Source organism: Miscanthus floridulus, chromosome 7 (genome assembly GCF_019320115.1).
Source record: "Miscanthus floridulus cultivar M001 chromosome 7, ASM1932011v1, whole genome shotgun sequence".
In the NCBI taxonomy this organism is placed as follows: domain Eukaryota; kingdom Viridiplantae; phylum Streptophyta; class Magnoliopsida; order Poales; family Poaceae; genus Miscanthus; species Miscanthus floridulus.
The window spans coordinates 80756084-80779043 of record NC_089586.1 but is presented as its reverse complement, the minus strand read 5'-3'; the positions used below and the strand labels follow the sequence as shown (position 1 = coordinate 80779043).

Here is a 22960-nt window from a genome sequence, read left to right as displayed (position 1 = left end):
AGTAAATGAATAATCTGTGAAGAATTTAGCCCAAAAACGCTACTACTCCCCTTCCTCCTCAGTCCCCACCTGCTGGCCCAACAGTCCAATACGACCCAATACGGCCTGCGTATCTCTCTCTCTGCGTTCGACTCCTTTCTCCCGATGGGCTGTCTCGTTCAGGGGTGACGGATGTATAGATACGAGTATACGACAGAAAGATGGATGGACGCATACGCATCACGCATGCTGCCAACACCTGGATGTACTCGTGCCCATCAACCCTGGCCAATTGAGGTTAGCTGGATTAGCATCTTCTATCATCCTCGTGTGTGGAAGGAACGCCGGTTAATTAGGCTCTGGATCAAAAGCTGGGCCAAAAGTCATACTGGCATACATGTTTAGGCTCCGTATGTTGTCACTTTGCTATGTTAAATATATTATTGGTGTATCTTTTATGTTAGACGATTTCAAATTATGCTTAATTGAAAAAAAAACTACAATGCAAATGGATAGCTAAAATTGATAGAAGCAAGAGTCATCATGCTATTGGAAAAAAGAAGAAATTATGCTTAAATTCTATGAATATATACATTATGTGCTATTTATTTGCTATATATATATATATATATATATATATATATATATATATATATATGCGGCGTTATGCATGTCAAATATTAGGTTTTGGTTGCCGAAAGAAACTTTGTACTCTTTCACATTTTGAATACTCACCCTCAAAATCCTGAACCCGCCACCCAATTTTTTACAATTTGGCTCTTTTTTTTTGAAGAAAATTTATGTTTGGCCACCTGGGAGACTTAAACTCATCTGTGGACCCTGGGAGTCGACGCCAGGACTCATGGCGCTGAGGTAACACGTCTCGGCACCACAGATCTTGGCACCGAGGTGCTTGGCCGTGCACAGCAGAGCATCCAAGGTGGCGTTCACGTGTCCAGTACCTTGGCGCCAGAACACATGGTGCCCAGCTCGGCGCAAGCTCGGCGCCACAGATCTAGGCGACAACCTCGGCGCCAGGTATTCTAGCGCCGAGCATGGATTCAAAACCCGCGGCCGCAGCTCTCTCTCTCTCGCGCTCTGTCTCTGCCTTTCACCGCAGCCGTTGCCCGCTCGTCCTGCGCCGGCAACAGGCCACCACCCGCCGTCCGGGCCCTGCGCCCCCTGCCCCTTCGGGCCCCTGCGCCCCCGTGCAACTGCCCGCTGCTCCACCGTAGGAGGCCGCCGCCGCGCCCCCGTCGCCGTGCGAATCCCGGCCGCCCTCGTCGCCCCTTCCCTCCTCCTCCTCGTTGTCCGGCGGTGAGGGCGGCCCGCGACCGCTCGCCGGAGCTCCCGCCGGCCGGCTGGCCTCCGAGTCCTGCGCCCCCTGCCCCTCCGGGCCCTGCGCTCCCTGCCGATCCAGGGTATTTTTTTTAGTTAACTTAATTTAGTTAATCTACTTTAGGTAATTTAGTTAGTAAATTTTTAGAATATTTAGCAAATTTAGTTAGCAAATTTAATTACATAGGTAGAAAGTTAGATGCTTATTTATTTAGTTATATTATATACTTAGGAATATATGTATGTAGCCTATTTAGTTTGATTAGATTGTTAGAGACATAATTAGGGAGTTGGTTACTTATTAATTTAGTTAGCTAGTTAGTAAGTGTAGTTACCAAATCTCTTATATTGTTAGAGAGATAGTTAGGCAGTTAGATACTTATTTGTTTAGGTAGATAGTTAGGTAATTTAGTTAGCAAATGTAGTTAGATATTATGGTTAGTTATCTTATAATAATATACCCGTAATAACTTGGTTGATGTGCATACCAACTAGATGAACAACGTAGTCACCTTGTATCATGGAGGAAGTGTGGAGGAAGATGAGTTTGGTAATGTCAGTTTTGTTGGAATGCAAAGGGTGCCAGTGATATTCGATGATCGGCCATTGTTTTGTGAGTTGTTTGGTAGGGCTCGTAATGAGCTTAAATGCAATTCAAATGAAGATGCCATCTTAGTTGAGGGGGGTACTTCACCATGGTAGGTCAGGGACAATTTTGAGGCAGTTGGTCCCAATTGCATCAGAGGCTCAATGGGACAAATATGTCAAAACTGTCATGAAGAATGAGTTTCAATGTTTGGATTTGGTTGTGCGGAAGTTGTCCAATGATCCCACCCCTCATGGGTATTCACCACCTAATGTTTATTCACCCCCTCATGGGTTGTCGCCAGCACCAGAGAATCTGGCACCCTCTAAGCCTCTGTTACCCAACCGTGAGGTGGATGTGGAAGATGCGGTTGTGGTGCCCAATGCTCAACCCGCCCCTAATGAAGTTGGTGTATGTCCTGGTGTCTATGCAAAATGTGGGACTAATGATGTTGTAGGTGCCCCTCAGGAGATCCCTTTGACCTAGAATCATCCTAGTAAGTGATTTAGCAACACTTTGGCTTTTCTTATTCTTTGTTCATTCCATTCCTTTGTCTCAGTGCTATCCATATTTGTGCTTTAAATGCAGGAGACAATCCTGATAATGATGGTTGTGCTCCTGTTCATCCATCAACCAATGTGGACCTAGGGTTTATGGCCTCTAACAGTGTAGATGTTGATATTGCGGATGATGAGGAGCCTTATGGCACAGCAAGGGATGACTGCCTAGTTGCAGCTTTGAGCGAACAAGAAATGGAGCTCATCAGACGCTTATGTCCTGATCGTGATCCACTAGTTCATGAATTCAGCGACCTTAGTCATTCTCAACATGCTTATGGAGAAGGAAGAGATGGCGAGCTGCTAGAGGATCCTGAGACCGATGACAGCGTGGAAATTCAGAAGGGCATGGTCTTCAAGGACTTGCCCACCTTAAGAAGGTGGCTACAGGAATATTCTATGAGGCGTAAGAGACCATTTAAGGTGAGACACTTTCATGTGGAGCGCCGTTACACGGTGGTGTGCGAGATGGCAGATTGCAATTGGAGGGTCTGTGCTCGCAAACAGAAGGCCACATGGAAATTCAAGATCACCAAAATTGTAGGTCCACACACTTGTGCCAAGACAGATCTAAAACAGAAGCATAGACAATTGACCTCTACCCTCATTGCCAGAAAGTTATACACAACTTTGAAGGGTCAGCCCAACTTGAAGGTCAGGACATTTATGGAGATGACTAAGGAGATATTTAAGTATGACATAAAGTATGGGAAAGCATGGAGGGCAAAGCAACGGGCCTAGAAGATGATATATGGGGACTGGGAGATGGGGTACGAGCAGTTGCCTGCAATGTTCAATGCAATGAAAGCAGCAAATCTAGGCATGCATTATGAGTATATCCCGAAGCTGAATGAATGGAAGGACAGGAGGCAGATATTCTTTCATGCATTCTGGTGCTTTCCCCAGTGCATCGAGGCCTTCAGGCACTGTCGTCTAGCGTTATCCATTGATGGTACTTTTCTGCTTGGCAAGTACATGGGCACACTTTTGGTAGCCATTTCATGTGACACAGACAACACATTGGTTCATTTGGCTTTCGCTTTGGTGGAGAGGGAGAACAAAGATAGCTAGGGATGGTTCTTGCAGCTTGTTAGGATCCATGTCGTTGGCCCTCATAGGGAGGTAGGTGTCATATCTGATAGACACCAGGGCATACTCAATGCCTGTATAGGAGCAGATTCCTGGGGTATGCACCTTTGCATCACCGTTGGTGCACTCGACACCTTGCCGAGAATTTACTTTGGAAAGATGGTACAAAGGACAACTTTCCTCTATTCGAGGAGGTTGCTCGTATGCTTGAGGTGCCGTTCTTCGAGGAGAAGTTGGAGCAGCTAAAAACAGCAACAAACGTAGAAGGTAGGCAGTGGCTGAGAGGATTGATGAGAGAACCTGAGAAATGGACAAGAACCTAAGAAATGAACCAGTGACGATGACTTGTGTCGAGATTCGATGCCACAAACTATTTGGGCTGCATGGACTTTGCTTATTTTGCATGTGTGGAGATTTAGAAAGTATGTAGTTACTTTCCTATAACTATTTGGGACTGTATGGACATTATAGACTATTTGGACTATGCAGGATATGTTATGTTGATTGTGATGTTCGATGTGGTTGTATTGTGCTCTTTGGACGATTAAATGTTTGGATTATATAATGTTGTCTCTATTTGTAACCGTGGATGCTCCTAAAACAAGGGACACTTTTGTGTTTTTTCCTTGAAACATTAATTATACTACTGAAAGGTCCTAATGGCTAAAGGGGGGTGAATAGCCTATTAAAAACTTCTACAACAACACTTAACAAACCGGTTAGACAATTATAAGGCGAAGTAAGTGTTGCGCTAGCCTACTAAAAATGCAAGCCACCTACCACAATTCTAGTTTCTATAGTTTCTATCCACACAATGGCTATGTCACTACACTAAGTTAGTGTGCTCTCAAAGACTAACTAAAGAGCCACACTAACCAAACTAACAAGCTCTCATAACTAGCTACACTAAAGAGCTTGATGACTAGTTTGCAATAATATAAAGAGAGAGAGAGCAAGATAGTTATACCACCATGTCGAGGAATGAACCAATCAATCACAAGGATGAATACCAATGAAGACCAATCACCTCGGAATCAAATGATGACACAATGATTTTTTTACCGAGGTTCACTTGCTTGCCGGCAAGCTAGTCCTCATTGTGGCGATTCACTCACTTGGAGGTTCACTACGCTAATTGGCATCACACGCCAAACCCTCAATAGGGTGCCGCACAACCAACACAAGATGAGAATCACATAAGCCACGAGCAATCCACTAGAGTACCTTTTGGCTCTCCACCGGGGAAAGGTCAAGAACCCCTCACAATCACCACGATCGGAGCCGGAGACAATCACCAACCTCCGCTCGATGATCCTCGCTGCTCCAAGCCGTCTAGGTGGCGGCAACCACCAAGAGTAACAAGCGAATCCCACAACAAAACACAAATACCAAGTGCCTCTAGATGCAAACACTCAAGCAATGCACTTGGATTCACTCCCAATCTCACAAAGATGTTGAATCTATGATGGAGATGAGTGGGAGGGCTTTGGCTAAGCTCATAAGGTTGTTATGTCAACGCAAATGGCCAAGAGAGTGAGCTATAACCGGCCATGGGGCTTAAATAAAAGCCCCCATGAAATATAGTCGTTGGCTCAATTATTGGGCTGACTGCGCATCGACTGGACGCGCTGCTCGAGTGCACCGGACGCTGCACCGGACGCACCGTTAGTGAATACCGAATGCGTTCGGTAGGTCGACTGAACACGTCCGGTCGCTCCCAAACCACCATGTGTCCAGTTCAAACCAAAGTAGCCGTTGCTGCCCACACTTGCTGACAACCAGACGCTCAGATCGGACGCTGAAATAGAAATGACTGGACGCTGAGCCGCAGTGTCCAGCCGAGTCCAGAGAGCACCCGAGGCCGACCAGACACATCTGGTGACTCTAGACCAGACGCAGAAGACACAACGTCCGGTCGAGTCCAGTAAGCACCTAGGTACGACCGGACATGTTCGGTCACTCTGGACCGGACGCTACCAGCGTCCGATCAACTGTTTCACCAGACAATGACTTTGGTTGATTCACACCGGACGCGTCTGGTGTGGCGACCGGACGCGTCCGGTCGCTGAGTTCGCCGTTAATACCGGACGTGTTCGGTCACCATACCGGACGTGTCCGGTCACTCTGTGACCAGTGCGAGTAACTCCTTTTCACTCTATCTTCTTCACCCTTGCTCAAATGTGCCAACCACCAAGTGTATCACCTTGTGCACATGTGTTAGCATATTTTCACAAACATTTTCAACGGCTGTTAGCACTCCACTAGATCCTAAATGCATATGCAATGAGTTAGAGCATCTAGTGGACACTTTGATAACCGCATTTCGATATGAGTTTCACTTCCTCTTAATAGTATGGCTATCGAACCTAAATGTGATCATACTCACTAAGTGTCTTGATCACCGAAACAAAAAGCTCCTACAACTTATACATTTGCCTTGAGCCTTTTGTTTTTCTCTTTCTTCTTTTCAAGTCCAAGCACTTGATCATCACCATGGCATCGCCATCATCATGTCATGATCTTCATTTGCTTCACCACTTGGAATGTGCTACCTATCTCATGATCACTTGATAAACTAGGTTAGCACTTAGGGTTTCATCAATTCACCAAAACCAAACTAGAGCTTTCAATCTCCCCCTTTTTGGTAATTGATGACAACCCTTTCACAAAGATATGAATTGAAATTCAATTGAATCCATGTTGCTTGCCCAAGCATATTTACCATGTGTAAAAGGATATGGACAAGTTTCATGAACCCAGTATGGTAGCAATTGCTCCCCCTACATATGTGCTAAGAGTTTGGATTGTAGCTTGCACATATGCTTAGATAGGAAATATAGGAGACAATGTCTACCAAATGATGCTAAGGTATAAAAGATGGACCTTTGAAGCGTGATACCAATCGGAGTGCACCAATACACTATCCTTAGCATCATGGTTAGCTCTATACCACTTGGAAATGAAATCACTAGATAACCTATGCATGCTAGTTTTTCATTTCATCCATTCAACCCTACAACTAGCATACACCACACAAGCATGGATATTGAAATTTAAAACTTGTGCCATACAAGCAAACATATGAAATGCACATTCAAATGCAACATACAAGTTCATGAGCTTGCTCCTCCTACTTGTGTGCTCAAAATTTTAATTGATCCCCTTCCTTTGTCATGTCTCTCCCCCTATTTCAAATTCTCCCCCTTGTTGTCATTTCACTATCTTAGTACACTAATATCTTTATTTTTCTCCCCATAGTACTAATATCACTAATATCTTTGTTTTTCTCCCCCTTTGTCATCAATGACCACAAAGGTTCAAAATGTAGATAGGTTGAGATTATCAATGTCAATCAATGGGGTGAGGATCATCTTCCCAAATTTGGTCTAATCTAGATCATTTGCCAATGATATTTAACTCGGTTTGATCCAAGGACAAGCTTCTTCACACCTCTAAATAAGGGTTATCTTGTACCATGTTGAGTTAAACACTTAGAGCTCATTTTCTAGATCAAACCCTAGGTTTACAAGCCCACAAACATGTCATATGCTACCACTAGATCAAAATAAGCATAGAAGCAATAGTGGTACCATATAATCATCAAATTCATTTGATTTTCATGAATGAGCCTATTTGATGTGAGAGATGACTAGATGCACTAAACATGTCCTTAGCAAGGATGTATGCCATGCTAATCAACTTTTACCTTGGATTGCTTGAAGGAGAGGCATGTTATATAAGTGGGGGGGGTGCATCAACACATATTTGAGAAATCCTAATATGTTCAACTCATTCCTTAGCTTGCAAAACCTTTTCTCATCCAATGGCTTAGTGAATATATCGGCAAGTTGATCTTTGGTGCCTACACTTTCAATGCAAATGTCCCCCTTTTGTTGGTGATCTCTTATGAAATGGTGGCGGACATCAATGTGCTTTGTTCTTGCATGTTGAACCGGATTGTTGGTTAACTTGATTGCACTCTCATTGTCACATAGCAATGGCACTATTCTTGAACTTGATTCCAAAGTCACTCAAAGTGGCCTTCATCCAAAGTATTTGTGCACAACAACTATCGGCGGATATGTATTCGGCTTCAGCGGTTGATAATGCAATACTATTTTGCTTCTTTGATGACCATGAAACAAGTGATCTTCCCAACAATTGACATGTGCCCGAGGTGCTCTTCCTTTCAACCTTGCATCCCATATAATCCGAGTCGGAGTAACCAACTAGCTCAAACTTTGCTCCTTTGGTATACCACAAACCAACATTTTGTGTATGTTTCAAGTACCTCAATATTCTCTTTGTAGCCTTCAAATGACTTTCTCTTGGTGAGGCTTGAAATCTTGCACACATGCATACACTAAACATGACATCCGGCCTTGATACAGTCACATAGAGTAGGCCTCCAATCATAGACCGATGCAATTTTTGATCCACCATATTTCCACTTGCATCACTATCCAAGTTGCCATTTGTTTCCATTGGTGTGCTAATGGCTTTACTATCATTCATGCCAAACTTCTTGATCATGTACCATTCTTCAATTGCTTGATTTGAAGACCAAGGAAGTAACTCAACTCTCCAATCATGGACATCTCAAACTCATTAGCCATCATCTTTCCAAACTCTTCACAAAAGTCTTGATTGGTTGATCCAAATATGATGTCATTCTACATAGATTTGCAACACTAAATAAATCTTTTCAATCTTCTTGATGAAAAGAGTGGTGTCAACCTTGCCCATCATAAACCCTTTAGGAGAGTAGGAAGTCCCTCAATCTCTCATACCATGCTCTAGGTGCTTGCTTCAAGCCATACAATGCCTTCTTCAACTTGTACACATGGTTGGGCTTTTTGTCATCTTCAAAACCGGGAGGTTGCTCAACATATACTTCTTCATTGATGTAACCATTGAGAAATGCACTCTTAACTATCCATTTGATAGAGTTTGATGTTGTGGGCACAAGCATAAGCTAGCAAGATTCTAATTGCTTCCAATCGAGCAACCGGGGCATATGTTTCTCCAAAGTCAAGACCTTCAACTTGTGTATATCCTTGTGCTACCAATCTTGCTTTGTTCCTTACTACTATTCCATCTTGATCTTGCTTGTTTCTAAAGACCCATTTGGTTCAATCACATTGTGTCCCTTTGGTCTCTCTACTAATTCCCATACTTGATTTCTTGTGAAGTTATTCAATTCTTCATGCATAGCATTCACCCAATCAACATCCTTCAATGCTTCATCTATCTTCTTTGGTTCAATGGATGACACAAATGAGAAATGCTCACTAAAATGAAGCTAATCTTTATCTAGTTTGCACACCTCTTGAATATATCACCAATGATAGTGTCCAATGGATGATCCCTTGCAATATTGGTTGGTTGGAGTATTGGAACTTGATTGCTTGCACTTGCTTGATCATTGGGTTGAGATGATGTACTAGCCACTTGATTTTGTTCATTGTCATGAGAGCCACTTGTACTAGCTTGATTTGTATCATCTTGCTCATTTGAGTTAGAGAGCACTTGCACTTGATCATCTTCATCATCATTCACTTGCCTAGGCCTCAATTCACCAATATCCATGTTCTTCATGGCATTTGAAAGTTGAATGCCTCTAACATCTTCCAAGTTCTCATTCTCTACTTGTGAACCCTTGGTTTCATCAAATTCAACATCATGAACTTCCTCAAGAGTACCACTATCCAAATTCCAAACTCTATATGCTTTGCTTGTAGTGGAATAACCAAGTAGGAATCCTTCATCACATTTCTTGTCAAACTTGCCCAATCTAGTGCCTTTCTTCAAGATATAGCATTTGCAACCAAAGACCCAAAAATATGCAATGTTGGGTTTTCTACCATTCAAGAGTTCATATGGTGTATTCTATTTCAATGGATGACAATAGAGGCGGTTGCTACAATAGCAAGCCATGTTGATAGCTTCAGCCCAAAAAGATTGACTCACGTTATACTCACTAAACATAGACCTTGCCTATTCCAATGAGTGTTCTATTCTTCCTCTCAACAAGGCCATTTGATTGTGGAGTGTACTTGGCTGAGAATTGATGTCTAATTCCAAATTCATCACACAACTCATCAATTCTAGTGTTCTTGAACTCACTACCATTGTCACTTCTAACTCTCTTGATGGTTGTTTCAAACTCATTGTGAATGCCCTTGATAAATGATTTGAATGTTGCAAACACATCACTTTTGTCCACTAGAAAGAATACCCATGTGTATCTACTATAATCATCCACTATTATAAAGCCATATTTGTTACCACCAATGCTAGTGTATTGAGTTGGCCCAAATAAATTCATGTGCAATAACTCAAATGCTTTACTAGTGCTCATCATGCTTTTCTTAGAATGGGTGTTTCCAACTTGTTTTCCAGCTTGACAAGAGCTACAAAGCTTATCCTTCTCAAACATATCTTTTAAGCCTCTAACCAAGTCATGCTTAACCAATCTATATAATTGTTTCATTCTAACATGACCAAGCCTTCTATGCCATAACCAACCCATGCTAGACTTAGTGAACAAGCATATAGATAATTTAGCTTCACTAGCATTGAAATCAACCAAGTATAGATTCTCATATCTAAAGCCTTTGAAGATCAAGTTAGAGCCATCTATACTTATGATCTCTACATCATCTACCCCAAATATGTATTTGAATCCAAGATCACATAATTGAGCCACGGATAGCAAATTGAAGTTCAAGCTCTCTACTAGCAACACATTGGAAATGCTCATGTCATTGGATATTGCAATCTTACCAAGCCCTTTGACCTTGCCTTTGCCATTATCACCAAATGTAATACTATCATAACCATCATTGCCATTGGTGTTGATTGAGTTGAACATTCTTGCATCACCGGTCATGTGTTGAGTGCACCCACTATCAAGAACCCAATGCCTTCCTCCGGCTTTATAATTGACCTACAAAAGAAGATCAATTCTTTTTAGGTACCCAAACTTGCTTGGGTCCTTGAAGGTTAGTCACTAAGCTCTTAGGTACCCAAATGGCTTTCTTCTTTGAGCCCATCCATGGTTTATCAATGAACTTAGCCTTTACACCATTTGCACCATTGGTAAGCATATAGAAAGAATCAATCTTAATAGAGGATACATTAGCATTTTTGCTCTTGTTGTTGCATTCATGCTCTTTATGACCAACTTGCTTGCAACTAGTGCAAAACCGACCATTGTTCTTCACAAAACTAGTCTTGTGAGGAGCAAAGGCCGCCTTGCCTTTCTTGGGGGTATAGCCCAATCCCTCCTTATAGAGAGAAGCTCTTTGGCTACCCAAGCACATAAGCAAGCGATCCTCACCACCATAGGCCTTAGCCAAGGTGTGAGTGAGCTTATTGACCTCCTTCTTGAGGTTCTCATTCTCAACCATTAGTGAGGCATCACAAGTGAAACCATCACTACTAGATGAGGTGGAAGTAGAAGTACTACAAGAAGGGTTAGTGGGAGCAACAATGATAGGCATATATGATGATTCATCAATTAAATCACAAGTTAAGCCTACATTACATGTCTCAACATGCTTTTTCTTATTTTGCTCATTAAGCAAAGAGGAATGAGCCTTTTCAAGCTTTTTGTGAGCCTTGCCAAGCTTCTCATGGGCTTCCTCTAGCCTCTCATGAGATGCATTGAGCTCATCAAAGGCTTGCTTAAGGGCTTTTAGTTCCTTACGCAAGCTTTTGCATTCCCTTCTCTTAATGCCAAAGTGTTCTTTAGCATCTTCTAGCATGTCAAATAGTTCATCCTTAGTAGGTTCATCATCATCACTATCACTATCATTTTCATTTTCATGTTCCTTATCACTTCCATCATCACAAATTTGTACCTTAGTGGCCTTAGCCATGAAACATGATGGAGTGTCGAAGAGAGAAGGCTTCTCATTGATAGCAATGCTTGCAAGTGCCTTCTTCTTGGTGGTCTTATCATCATCATCACTTGAGGAAGCATCACTATCCCAAGTGACCACATATGACCCACCCTTCTTCTTCTTGAAGGTCATCTTGTCCTTATTCTCTTTCTTTTCCTTTTGTCCTTCTTCTTGTTCTTCTTGTCATCATCTTTGTCACTATTGTATGGACATTGAGCAACAAGATGATCTTTGCTTCCACAATTGAAGCACCTTCTTGACTCTTCCTTATTCTTGGATGAAGATTTCTTCCTTCTAGCATGGTATCCTTTCTTCATCATGAACTTCCCAAATCTCTTGACAAAGAGAGCCATCTTCTCATCATCATCATCATCATCCCATGAGCCATCATCTTCACTTGATGTATCTTGCTTTACCTTGCCCTTGGATGATGTGGCCTTGAATGCCACACTCTTCTTCTTCTCATCCTTCTTCTCATCTTTCTTCTCCTTCTTTTCTTCCTTCTCATCATCATCTCTATATGTATCATCGGTCATTATATCTCCCAATACTTGGTTTGGTGTCATGGTGTCCAAACCACTCCTCACTAGAATAGTGACCAATGTGCCAAATCTTGAAGGCAAACATCTCAAGAACTTGTGGGAGAAGTCCTTGTCCTTCACCTCTTCTCCAAGTGCTTTGAGATCATTGACAAGCACTTGAAGCCTATGGAACATCTCCGGCACACTCTCATCCTCCTTCATCTTGAAGCTTGCAAACTTCTCTTTGAGAATGTATGCCTTTGCACCCTTCATGGCTTGAGTGCCCTCAAATGATTCCTCCAATTTCTTCCATGCCTCATGAGCTCTCTCAATGTTCTTGATTTGCTCAAAAGTTCTCTCATCCAAAGCATCATGGAATGGCACTAAGAGCAATGTCATTATTTTGGAGTAGCATTTCTTCGGCAGGTGGTGGGAGCCTCTTCATCTTCAATCTCAATCTTTGTCTCTACCACCTTCCAAACCTTCCTATTGATTGACTTGATATAAGTTGTCATCTTAGCTTTCCAATAGGGATAATTTGAGCCATCAAATTGGGGTGGCTTCTTGGTGTTGTTGATTTGAGCCATTTTTACACCGAAGGTTGTTAAGCCTCAAATCACGGTGACCTCGGCTCTGATACCACTTGAAAGGTCCTAATGGCTAGAGGGGGGGGGGTGAATAGCCTATTAAAAACTTCTACAACAACACTTAACAAACCAGTTAGACAATTATAAGGCGAAGCAAGTGTTGCGCTAGCCTACTAAAAATGCAATCCACCTACCACAATTCTAGTTTCTATAGTTTCTATCCACACAATGGCTATGTCACTACACTAAGTTAGTGTGCTCTCAAAGACTAACTAAAGAGCCACACTAACCAAACTATCAAGCTCTCACAACTAGCTACACTAAAGAGCTTGATGACTAGTTTGCAATAATGTAAAGAGAGAGAGCAAGATAGTTATACCGCCACATCGAGGAGTGAACCAATCAATCACAAGGATGAATACCAATGAAGACCAATCACCTCAGAATCAAATGATGACACAATGATTTTTTACCGAGGTTCACTTGCTTGCCAGCAAGCTAGTCCTCGTTGTGGCGATTCACTCACTTGGAGGTTCACGCGCTAATTGGAATCATATGCCAAACCCTCAATAGGGTGCCGCACAACCAACATAAGATGAGGATCACACAAGCCACGAGCAATCCACTAGAGTACCTTTTGGCTCTCCACCGGAGAAAGGTCAAGAACCCCTCACAATCACCACGATCGGAGCCAGAGACAATCACCAACCTCCGCTCGACGATCCTCGCTGCTCCAAGCCGTCTAGGTGGTGGCAACCACCAAGAGTAGCAAGCGAACCCCGTAGCAAAACATGAATACCAAGTGCCTCTAGATGCAAACACTCAAGCAATGCACTTGGATTCACTCCCAATCTCACAAAGATGTTGAATCTATGATGGAGATGAGTGGGAGGGCTTTGGCTAAGCTCATAAGGTTGCTATGTCAATGCAAATGGCCAAGAGAGTGAGCTAGAATCGGCCATGGGGCTTAAATAGAAGCCCCCACGAAATAGAGTCGTTGGCTCAATTATTGGGCTAACTGCGCATCGATCGGACGTGTTGCTCGAGTGCACCGGACGCTATAGGAATATTCTGTGAGGCATAAGAGACCATTCAAGGTGAGGCTCTCCTATGTGGAGCACCGTTACATGGTGGTGTGCGAGATGGTAGATTGCAATTGGAGGGTCTGTGCTCGCAAACAGAAGGCCACAGGGAAATTCAAGATCACCAAAATTGTAGGTACACACACTTGTGCCCAGACAAATCTAAAACAGAAGCATAGACAATTGACCTCTACCCTCATTGCCAGAAAGTTATACACAACTTTGAAGGGTCAGCCCAACTTGAAGGTCAGGACATTTATGGAGATAACTAAGGAGATATTTAAGTATGACATAAAGTATGGGAAAGCATGGAGGGCAAAGCAATGGGCCTAAAGATGATATATGGCGACTGGGAGGAGGGGTACGAGCAGTTGCCTGCAATGTTCAATGCAATGAAAGCAGCAAATCTAGGCATGCATTATGAGTATATCCCGAAGCCGAATGAATGGAAGGACGGGAGGTAGATATTCTTTCATGCATTCTGGTGCTTTCCCCAGTGCATCAAGGCCTTCAGGCACTATCGTCCAGTGTTATCCATTGATGGTACTTTTCTGCTTGGCAAGTACATGGGCACACTTTTGGTAGCCATTTCGTGTGACACAGACAATGCATTGGTTCCTTTGGCTTTTGCTTTGGTGGAGAGGGAGAACAAAGATAGCTAGGGATGGTTCTTGCGGCTTGTTAGGATCCATGTCGTTGGCCCTCATAGGGAGGTAGGTGTCATATCTGATAGACACCAGGGCATACTTAGTGCCGTACAGGAGCAGATTTTGGGGTATGCACCTTTGCACCACCGTTGGTGCACTCGACACCTTGCAGAGAATTTACTTCGGAAAGATGGTACGAAGGACAACTTTCCTCATTCGAGGAGGTTGCTCGCATGCTTGAGGTGTTATTCTTTGAGGAGAAGTTGGAGTAGCTAAAAATAGCAACAAACACAGAAGGTAGGCAGTGGCTGAGAGGATTGATGAGAGAACCTAAGAAATTGTCAAGAACCTAAGAAATGAACCAGTAACGACAACTTGTGTGGAGATTCGATGCCACAAACTATTTGGGCTGCATGGACTTTGCTTATTTTGCATGTGTGGAGATTTGGAAAGTATGTAGTTACTTTCTTATAACTATTTGGAACTGTTTGGACATTGTGGACTATTTGGACTATGCATGATATGTTATGTTGATTGTGATGTTCGATGTGGTTGTATTGTGCTCTTTGGATGATTAAATGTTTGGATTATATAATGATGTCTCTTTTTATAGCCAGTGGATGCTCCTGAAACAAGGGACACTTTTGTGTTTTTTTCCTTGAATCATTAATTATACTACTGAAAGGTGCTAATGGCTAGAAGGGGGGTGAATAGCCTATTAAAAACTTCTACAACAACACTTAACAAACCAGTTAGACAATTATAAGGCGAAGCAAGTGTTGCGCTAGCCTACTAAAAATGCAAGCCAACTACCACAATTCTAGTTTCTATAGTTTCTATCCACACAATGGCTATGTCACTACACTAAGTTAGTGTGCTCTCAAAGACTAACTAAAGAGCCACACTAACTAAACTAACAAGCTCTCACAACTAGCTACACTAAAGAGCTTGATGACTAGTTTGCAATAATGTAAAGAGAGAGAGCAAGATAGTTATATTGCCATGTCGAGGAGTGAACCAATCAATCACAAGGATGAATACCAATGAAGACCAATCACCTCAGAATCAAATGATGACACAATGATTTTTTTACCGAGGTTCACTTGCTTGCTGGCAAGCTAGTCCTCATTGTGGCGATTCACTCACTTGGAGGTTCATGCGCTTATTGGCATCACATGCCAAACCCTCAATAGGGTGCCGCACAACCAACACAAGATGAGGATCACAGAAGCCACGAGCAATCCACTAGAGTACCTTTTGGCTCTCTGTCGGGAAAAGGTCAAGAACCCCTCACAATCACCATGATCGGAGCCGGAGACAATCACCAACCTCCGCTCGACGATCCTTGCTGCTCCAAGCCATCTAGGTGGCGGCAACCACCAAGAGTGAGAAGCAAATCCCACAGCGAAACACGAATACCAAGCGCCTCTAGATGCAAACACTCAAGCAATACACTTGGATTCACTCCCAATCTCACAAAGACGTTGAATCTATGATGGAGATGAGTGGGAGGGCTTTGGCTAAGCTCACAAGGTTGCTATGTCAATGCCAATGGCCAAGAGAGTGAGCTAGAACCGGCCATGGGGTTTCAATAGAAGCCCCCACGAAATAGAGCCGTTGGCTCAATTATTGGGCTGACTGCGCATCGACCGGACGCGCTGCTCGAGTGCTCCGAACGCTGCACCAGATGCACCGTTCGTGAATACCAGACACGTCTGGTCGCTCCCAAACCGCCACATGTCTAGTTCAAACCAAAGTAGCCGTTGCTACCCACACATGCTGATGATCGGACACTGAAATAGAAATGACTGGACGCTGAGCCGCAGTGTCCAGCCGAATCCAGAGAGCACCCGAGGCCAACCGGGCGTGTCTGGTGACTTTGGACCGGACGCAGAAGACACAGTGTCTGGTCGAGTCCAGTAAGCACCCAAGTACGACCGGACACGTCCGGTCACTCCGGACTAGACGCTGCCAGCGTCTGATCAACTTTTTCACTGAACAACGACTTTGCTTGATTCACACTGGACGCGTTCGGTGTGGCGACTGGACATGTCCGATCGCTGAGTTCGTCGTTAATACTGGACGTGTCCGGTCACCATACCGGACTATAGGGGTCGAGATGGCGGACTAGAGGTTGGGTGAATAGTCCTTTCTAAAATTAATTGCGTCGGCTAACCGAAACAAGTGCGGAATTAAAACTATCGGTCTAGCCAAGACTACACCCCTCTATCTATGTTCTCTAGCACCTTCCAAAGATACTAATTAAGCAACTAAGGTGCAGGGCTAGCTAGAGCTCTCCTAACCAATTCTAGGAGCAAGGTCACACAAACCTATGCCACTAGTACTTTAAGCAATAAGGGAGCTCCTACACATGCTAGTAAGCAAAAGCACAAAGCCACCTACGCTCACTAGCAATGCTCAATAACAAGGCAACCAATGCCAAATTAGAAAGCGCAATTACTTAGCTACACAAACTAAGCAATGTGACTAACAAGGTTACACAAACCAAATTAGCCACGCAAGGGAGCTACTTCTATGCTACACAAGCAAGAAGGTAACTAGCGAGCTACATAAGCTAACTAATTACAAGAGCAACTACACAAGCACAATGTATATGAAAGTAAATACAAGCTTGTGTAATGAGGATGCAAACCAACAGGAAGAACAAGGTTGACACGGTGATTTTTCTCCCGAGGTTCATGTGTTTGCCAACACGCTAGTCCCCGTTGTGTCATCCGCTCACTTGGTGGTTCGGCGGCTAATTGGCATCACCCGCCAAGCCCGCACGTCGGGCGCCGCAAGAACCTACCCCGGAAGTGAGGGTAGCTCAATGACACGCTTTACTAAAGTTGCTCTTCGTGGCTCCCGCGGGGCGAGCACAATGCCCCTCACAAAGCACTTCTCTAGAGCGCCGCACAAGCTTCTTGCGGGCTTCGACGGAGACAACCACCAAGCCATCTAGGAGGTGGCAACCTCCAAGAGTAACAATGTGGCAGAACCGCCTAATTTAATGCCTCACAGGAGTGCTTGTCTTCCATTAGACACTAAGCACTCGAGGGAAAACACTAAATTACTCGGTTCCGTCGGGCACACCCCAGGGGAGAACCCGAAAATCCACATTTTTGCCATCAGGATCACAAATGAGAGAATAAAGCTTACATCATTTGTAACCATTTCTTACATCACTTTTAATACAACATCAGAGTATAATATTTATTAATATAACAGCAGAATGAAATCATGTTATCAGAGTTATAAACAATTTAATATATAGCAAAATATAGACATGTGATCAGAATTACAGCGGAAATAAATATCTAATCACAATCGTATAATCACTATCAAGTATGCATGAGATGGAGGGCTCCCAAGCACTACCACACAAGCCACCAAGGCTCTAGTGTGCTCAGCTTCCGGCCCAAGGCCGACCATGGCTTCTATTTATAACCCCACGAACAAATAGAGCCGTTACCCCTTCACTGGGCAAAAGTCGGGACGACCGGACGCTTCGGTCCAATCGACCGGATGTTGGACCTCAACGTCCGGTCGTGCGATGCACGCCACATGTCCCCTTCTTCAAACGCGGTTCGCCTGATCCCAATGGTCATCTGTTGACCGGACGCAGCAGCTTGAACTGACCGGACGCAGCAACCCTAGCGTCCGGTCGTTTCCAGTAAGGTACCGGACATGACCAGACGCGTCCGGTCGGTCGCGATCGGACGTAGCACCAGCGTCCGGTCACCTCCAGCAATACTGCTCTGCCTGCATCATCATACGTCACCTTGACCGGACGCACCCTATCAGCGTCCGATCACTTTCAGCGCCAGCGTCCAATCGAAGACCGACGCCTGCCCGCTGACTGCCACTACTGACCGGACGCTGGAACCCAGCGTCCGGTCACTACGTGACCAGTGTCCGGTCCACTCTGTGAGACCCTATCTTTTTGGAATAGGGCGCCAGTGGCACCGTCGGACTGTCCGCACTCTACGGGCGGACACTCCGCCGGTGGAGTTCCAAACCCTTCTCACCTCCGTTCCATCGCCGAGTTGATCCACATCAACTCCAACTTCATCTCCTTTATAAATGTGCCAACACCACCAAGTGTACACCACCATGTGTATGTGTGTTAGCATTTTCACAATCATTTTTCAAAGCATTAGCCACTCAACTTGCCACGCCACTCAATCCTAGCGACGATGCAAAGTTAGATCACTCGAGTGGCACTAGATGACCGATATACAAACAAGTTTGCCCCTCTTGATAGTACGGCCATCTATCCTAAATCCGGTCATAAACTTCTCTACACACCTATGACCGGTGAAATGAAATGCCCTAGGTTATACCTTTGCCTTGCGTATTCCATTCCATCTCCTCCAATGTCGATGCAACACATGCACCAACACAATCAACAATGATATGATCCACTTCATATCATCACATGATCATATTGGTTCATCGATCTTGACTTCACTTGCTTTTCACTGTTGCCTTTGTCCATCGGCGCCAAGTCTTGCTTAAGCTTCACCGCCACACGGTCCATCGCTCCAAAGCCTCCGACTTGCCCTTCATGCTTGCAACCGGTCCATCAAGCCAAGTCTTGTCTTGATCTTCTCCACCTTGATCACATGACTCAATGTCATGTCTCATGTGCAATGAGCTCCTTCATCATCACATGTGTGAGCTTTGCAACATCTCCAAGCCATTTTCACCTTCATGGCATATGTTGCTCACACATATGTACATGTGGACTAATCACCTGTGTATCTCATATAAACACAATTAGTCCACCTAGGTTGTCACTCAATTACCAAAACCACACAAGGACCTTTCACGGACGCGTCCAGTCACTCTATGACCAGCGCGACTAACTCCTTTTCACTCTATCTTCTTCACCCTTGCTCAAATGTGCCAACCACCAAGTGTATCACCTTGTGCACATATGTTAGCATATTTTCACAAACATTTTCAAGGGTGTTAGCACTCCACTAGATCCTAAATGCATATGCAATGAGTTAGAGCATCTAGTGGCACTTTGATAACCGCATTTTGATACGAGTTTCACTCCTCTTAATAGTACGGCTATCGAACCTAAATGTGATCACACTCGCTAAGTGTCTTGATCACCGAAATGAAAAAGCTCCTACAACTTATACCTTTGCCTTGAGCCTTTTATTTTTCTCTTTCTTCTTTTTAAGTCCAAGCACTTGATCATCACCATGGCATCGCCATCATCATGTCATGATCTTCATTTGCTTCACCACTTGGAATGTGCATCCTATCTCATGATCACTTGATAAACTAGGTTAGCACTTAAGGTTTCATCAATTCACCAAAACCAAACTAGAGCTTTCAACTACACTGCTAAAAAGGCACAAATGTAGTACACATATTAAATTTAAATTCATTAGAACGTGTATAGTCCAATCGTATCGTACAGACGCTTTGTAGATAAATCTAGGCTTTTCAGTAATAGTGAATGAATCTAGGCTTTTAGACAATAGTACACCTATAGGAATGGCGGTTTGCTCAAGATAGGAAGGCATGCAAGGAAGCACAGCTCCACTCCATCTCCACCATCCATCTTATTACTGTTTGATCCAAGGGCTAAGGTGAAGAGGCACACTGATCGCTGACATGGCGAATTGAGAGGCCTCCGTTCCTCCTCTCAACCTATAAGTAAACCCTCACTCTCTCTCATTCACACACACAACAAGGAAGAAGAGCACTCCTCAGCATTTTCTTTTGTTGCAGTACCAATGTCTGGAGGGTGTCATCAGAGGGAGAGGAAAGGGGAAGGGAACTACCATTAGGTGGGAGGGTCCTCTTGGTCCCAATTTCTTTGAGGAAGCTCTTTATGAGAGATTCCCAGTTGATAGCAAAAGTGATTTCACCAAAGAGGCACCACTGAGAGGATACGATGAACGGAAAGAAGAGTGGCCAAAATGCATGCATGGTGAGGACTGCCTAGTGCAGATGTTTACCGAGGGAATAGATGGAGGTTGTCATTTCTTCAAATGTCCACGAGCATGGGCAATTAGCTATTACTATTTGTTTCTTCAATATGTTCCTCTTCTATACAACTTACATGACATACTTATTGCAGTCTTCTTGGCCGAAGAAAACTATGGGTTCACTAGGTGGGTCGATCCTCGACCTATTTATCTGCATACGGAGTACATCTACTACCTGCAGGACCATATCTTCGATCTAGAAAGGGAAGTTAGCAGTGGTTACAAGGACAACGAACAGGAAGATGACAACAATGGTGCTAGTTCATAGGAGGCACTTTGCAATGATCCATATTGCACCTGATAATCATAGGAACAAGGGTCCTCCGCCGCCACCCCTATCGCCACCACCACCAACAATGGGAGGATACTTTGGAGAAGGTGCAACACAATTGGCTATGTGGCTACACTATTAGGACAAACCAATCTTTTTAATGGGCCACATCCATGTGTTTATTTTTTTGCTTTAATCATCTAAGGCATGTTAGGGTTAGTCGAAGGAAATATGTACTTTTGTTTGGCACATGTTCTAACATGCCATTTCATGTGCTTGTTGTTTGCTTCAATTACCTAAGGCATGTTAGGTTTAGTCTAGGACCTCTGTACCCTAGTTTGGTACATGTTATCACATGCCATTTCATGTGTTGTGTGTGTTGAATTAGGTAATCCACTACTTCGTTATGTTTTATTTGCCTATGTGAGCTCGTTTCACTACCTATGCAATATTAAACTCAATATTATGACAACAAATAATGAAACCAACAACACTATGAATGGTCCAATAATAGAGTACATTAATCAACATAACAACATTTGAAGTACATGACGACAAACTAAAAGTGCATTACATGACAACACAATGCAAAGTCCAAGATTAGACAACATTGTTCGTGAATATACCATAGAACTAGCAAGTTATGAAGACTAATGAGTGCAACGAGACCACTTTCCCTTTCTCTAGGCATCGAGATTCTCCTCCATCGCTGCCTTCGCTCGCTGCGCACACTCAAGCTTCCTCTCCCTCTCCTCCCTATGCGAAGCAACATGCCTCCTTTCCTCCTCTTCCTTGTGCTCCTTTTCTAGAGCCTCCTCTCTGTGTCTCTTCTCCATCATCTTCTTGTCCTCTGCCTCCCACCGTAATAGTTTTTGCATCCACTCCTTGTCTTCTAGCTTGATCTCAGCGTTAATCCACTGCTCAAAATCACAGAGCGGTGGAGGGGTCTGCAACAAATGCAATTGTTACAAAGCAAATAAATCATGCAAGACTTCATTTGACACAAAATAAATATTAAACAACATTAATTTCTCACCATCTTGTTAATGCGGCGCTGACGAAGTGTAGGCTCAAACGCAAAAATGGCACACATCCAATACCTCTGCCTATATGTGTCCTCTTCATCGGACTTGGCTACCTTGCAAGGATCGCCGCAAAAGCACATGGGCACTGGAACATCACTAGGCAGAGGCAACGGGTCGAAGGCATTTTCGGTCATCCGGCCATAACTACAATTGAATCAAATTTGTTCTAAGAACCGAAAGCAATGAACATTAAACCCTAAACCTAGGGTTTTTTCTATTTGTTGCACATAAATGAAAACATAATATAACACGATGATAAGAGATTACCTTGGCTTACTAGCTTTACCACGCCTTGGCATCCTACCGTTACATAATACAAAAAATATAAATCACTTCAAGGTAATAACATATCTAGGGTTGCAAATTAGACATAATATATACCAAATCAATGCGTAAAATTTGATAAGGGGAGAGAGGATACCTTGCTCGCGAAGATGTATGGATCAAATCTAAGTATCCAAGGTCAAATTCGTCGATTCAAGAGATTGGGCGGGTTAAGGAGAGGAAGAAACCGAGAGGGGTGAGGAAGAAATGAGAGCAGCATTGGCAAGGGAAACTTGGCTTTGGATTTTGAATGTATGCTTAGCGCCAGAACACATGGCGCCAAGCTCGGCGCCAAGATCTGTGGCACCTGAGGTCGGCGCCATGTGTTCTGGCGCCGAGGTACCGGCCACGTGAATGTCACCTTGGATGCCCTGCTATGCACGGCCAGGCACCTTGGCGCCAAGATCTGTGGCGCTGAAACGTGTTACCTCGGCGCCATGAGTCCTGACGCTGACCCCAGGGTCCAAAGATGAGTTTAAGTCTCCCAGGGGGGCAAACGTAAATTTTCTTAAAAAAGGGGCTAAATTGTAAAAAATTGGGAACCCGCCACCGTCTAGCGTGCGAGCGACGAACGGGAAGAGACAGACAACCAAAATTATGATCGTGGCACATGCGCTGAGGTTTTAGGCTCCCGCGGTCCGCGACGCGCACATACACAATGACTTGTAAGTCATAGTGATTTTGTTTGTAACTACCTGTTCCGAATTATTGTAGGTCGATGTGTATCTCTATGCAACTCGTAAAATAAAACGACTATGTGTGCTTTTGATTGTAACTTTATGTTTTTTATTTGATTTGAAGATTTCTAGGTAGTATTTTGAGCTGTATTTTGTTGTGTATCTATCTGCAACACAGTAAAACAGAAAGATCAAACACGGAGAAAAAAAAGACAGCAAACAAACATCAGACAGAACAAAAAAAATACAACAGACAGAAAAAAATAGTAATCGAGGGCCGTGCAAGGTGGTTTAGGCGC

General features: G+C 43.7%; 1 protein-coding gene across 1 annotated transcript; it reads left to right on the top strand.

Moving 5' to 3' along the window:
* The first annotated feature begins 3225 nt into the window (after window positions 1–3225).
* Window positions 3226–3531, top strand: LOC136465723 (uncharacterized). The gene has a single exon (XM_066464346.1). It carries the CDS (start codon window positions 3226–3228, stop codon window positions 3529–3531), a length of 306 nt encoding a protein of 101 aa, XP_066320443.1.
* Window positions 3532–22960: the final 19429 nt, after the last annotated feature.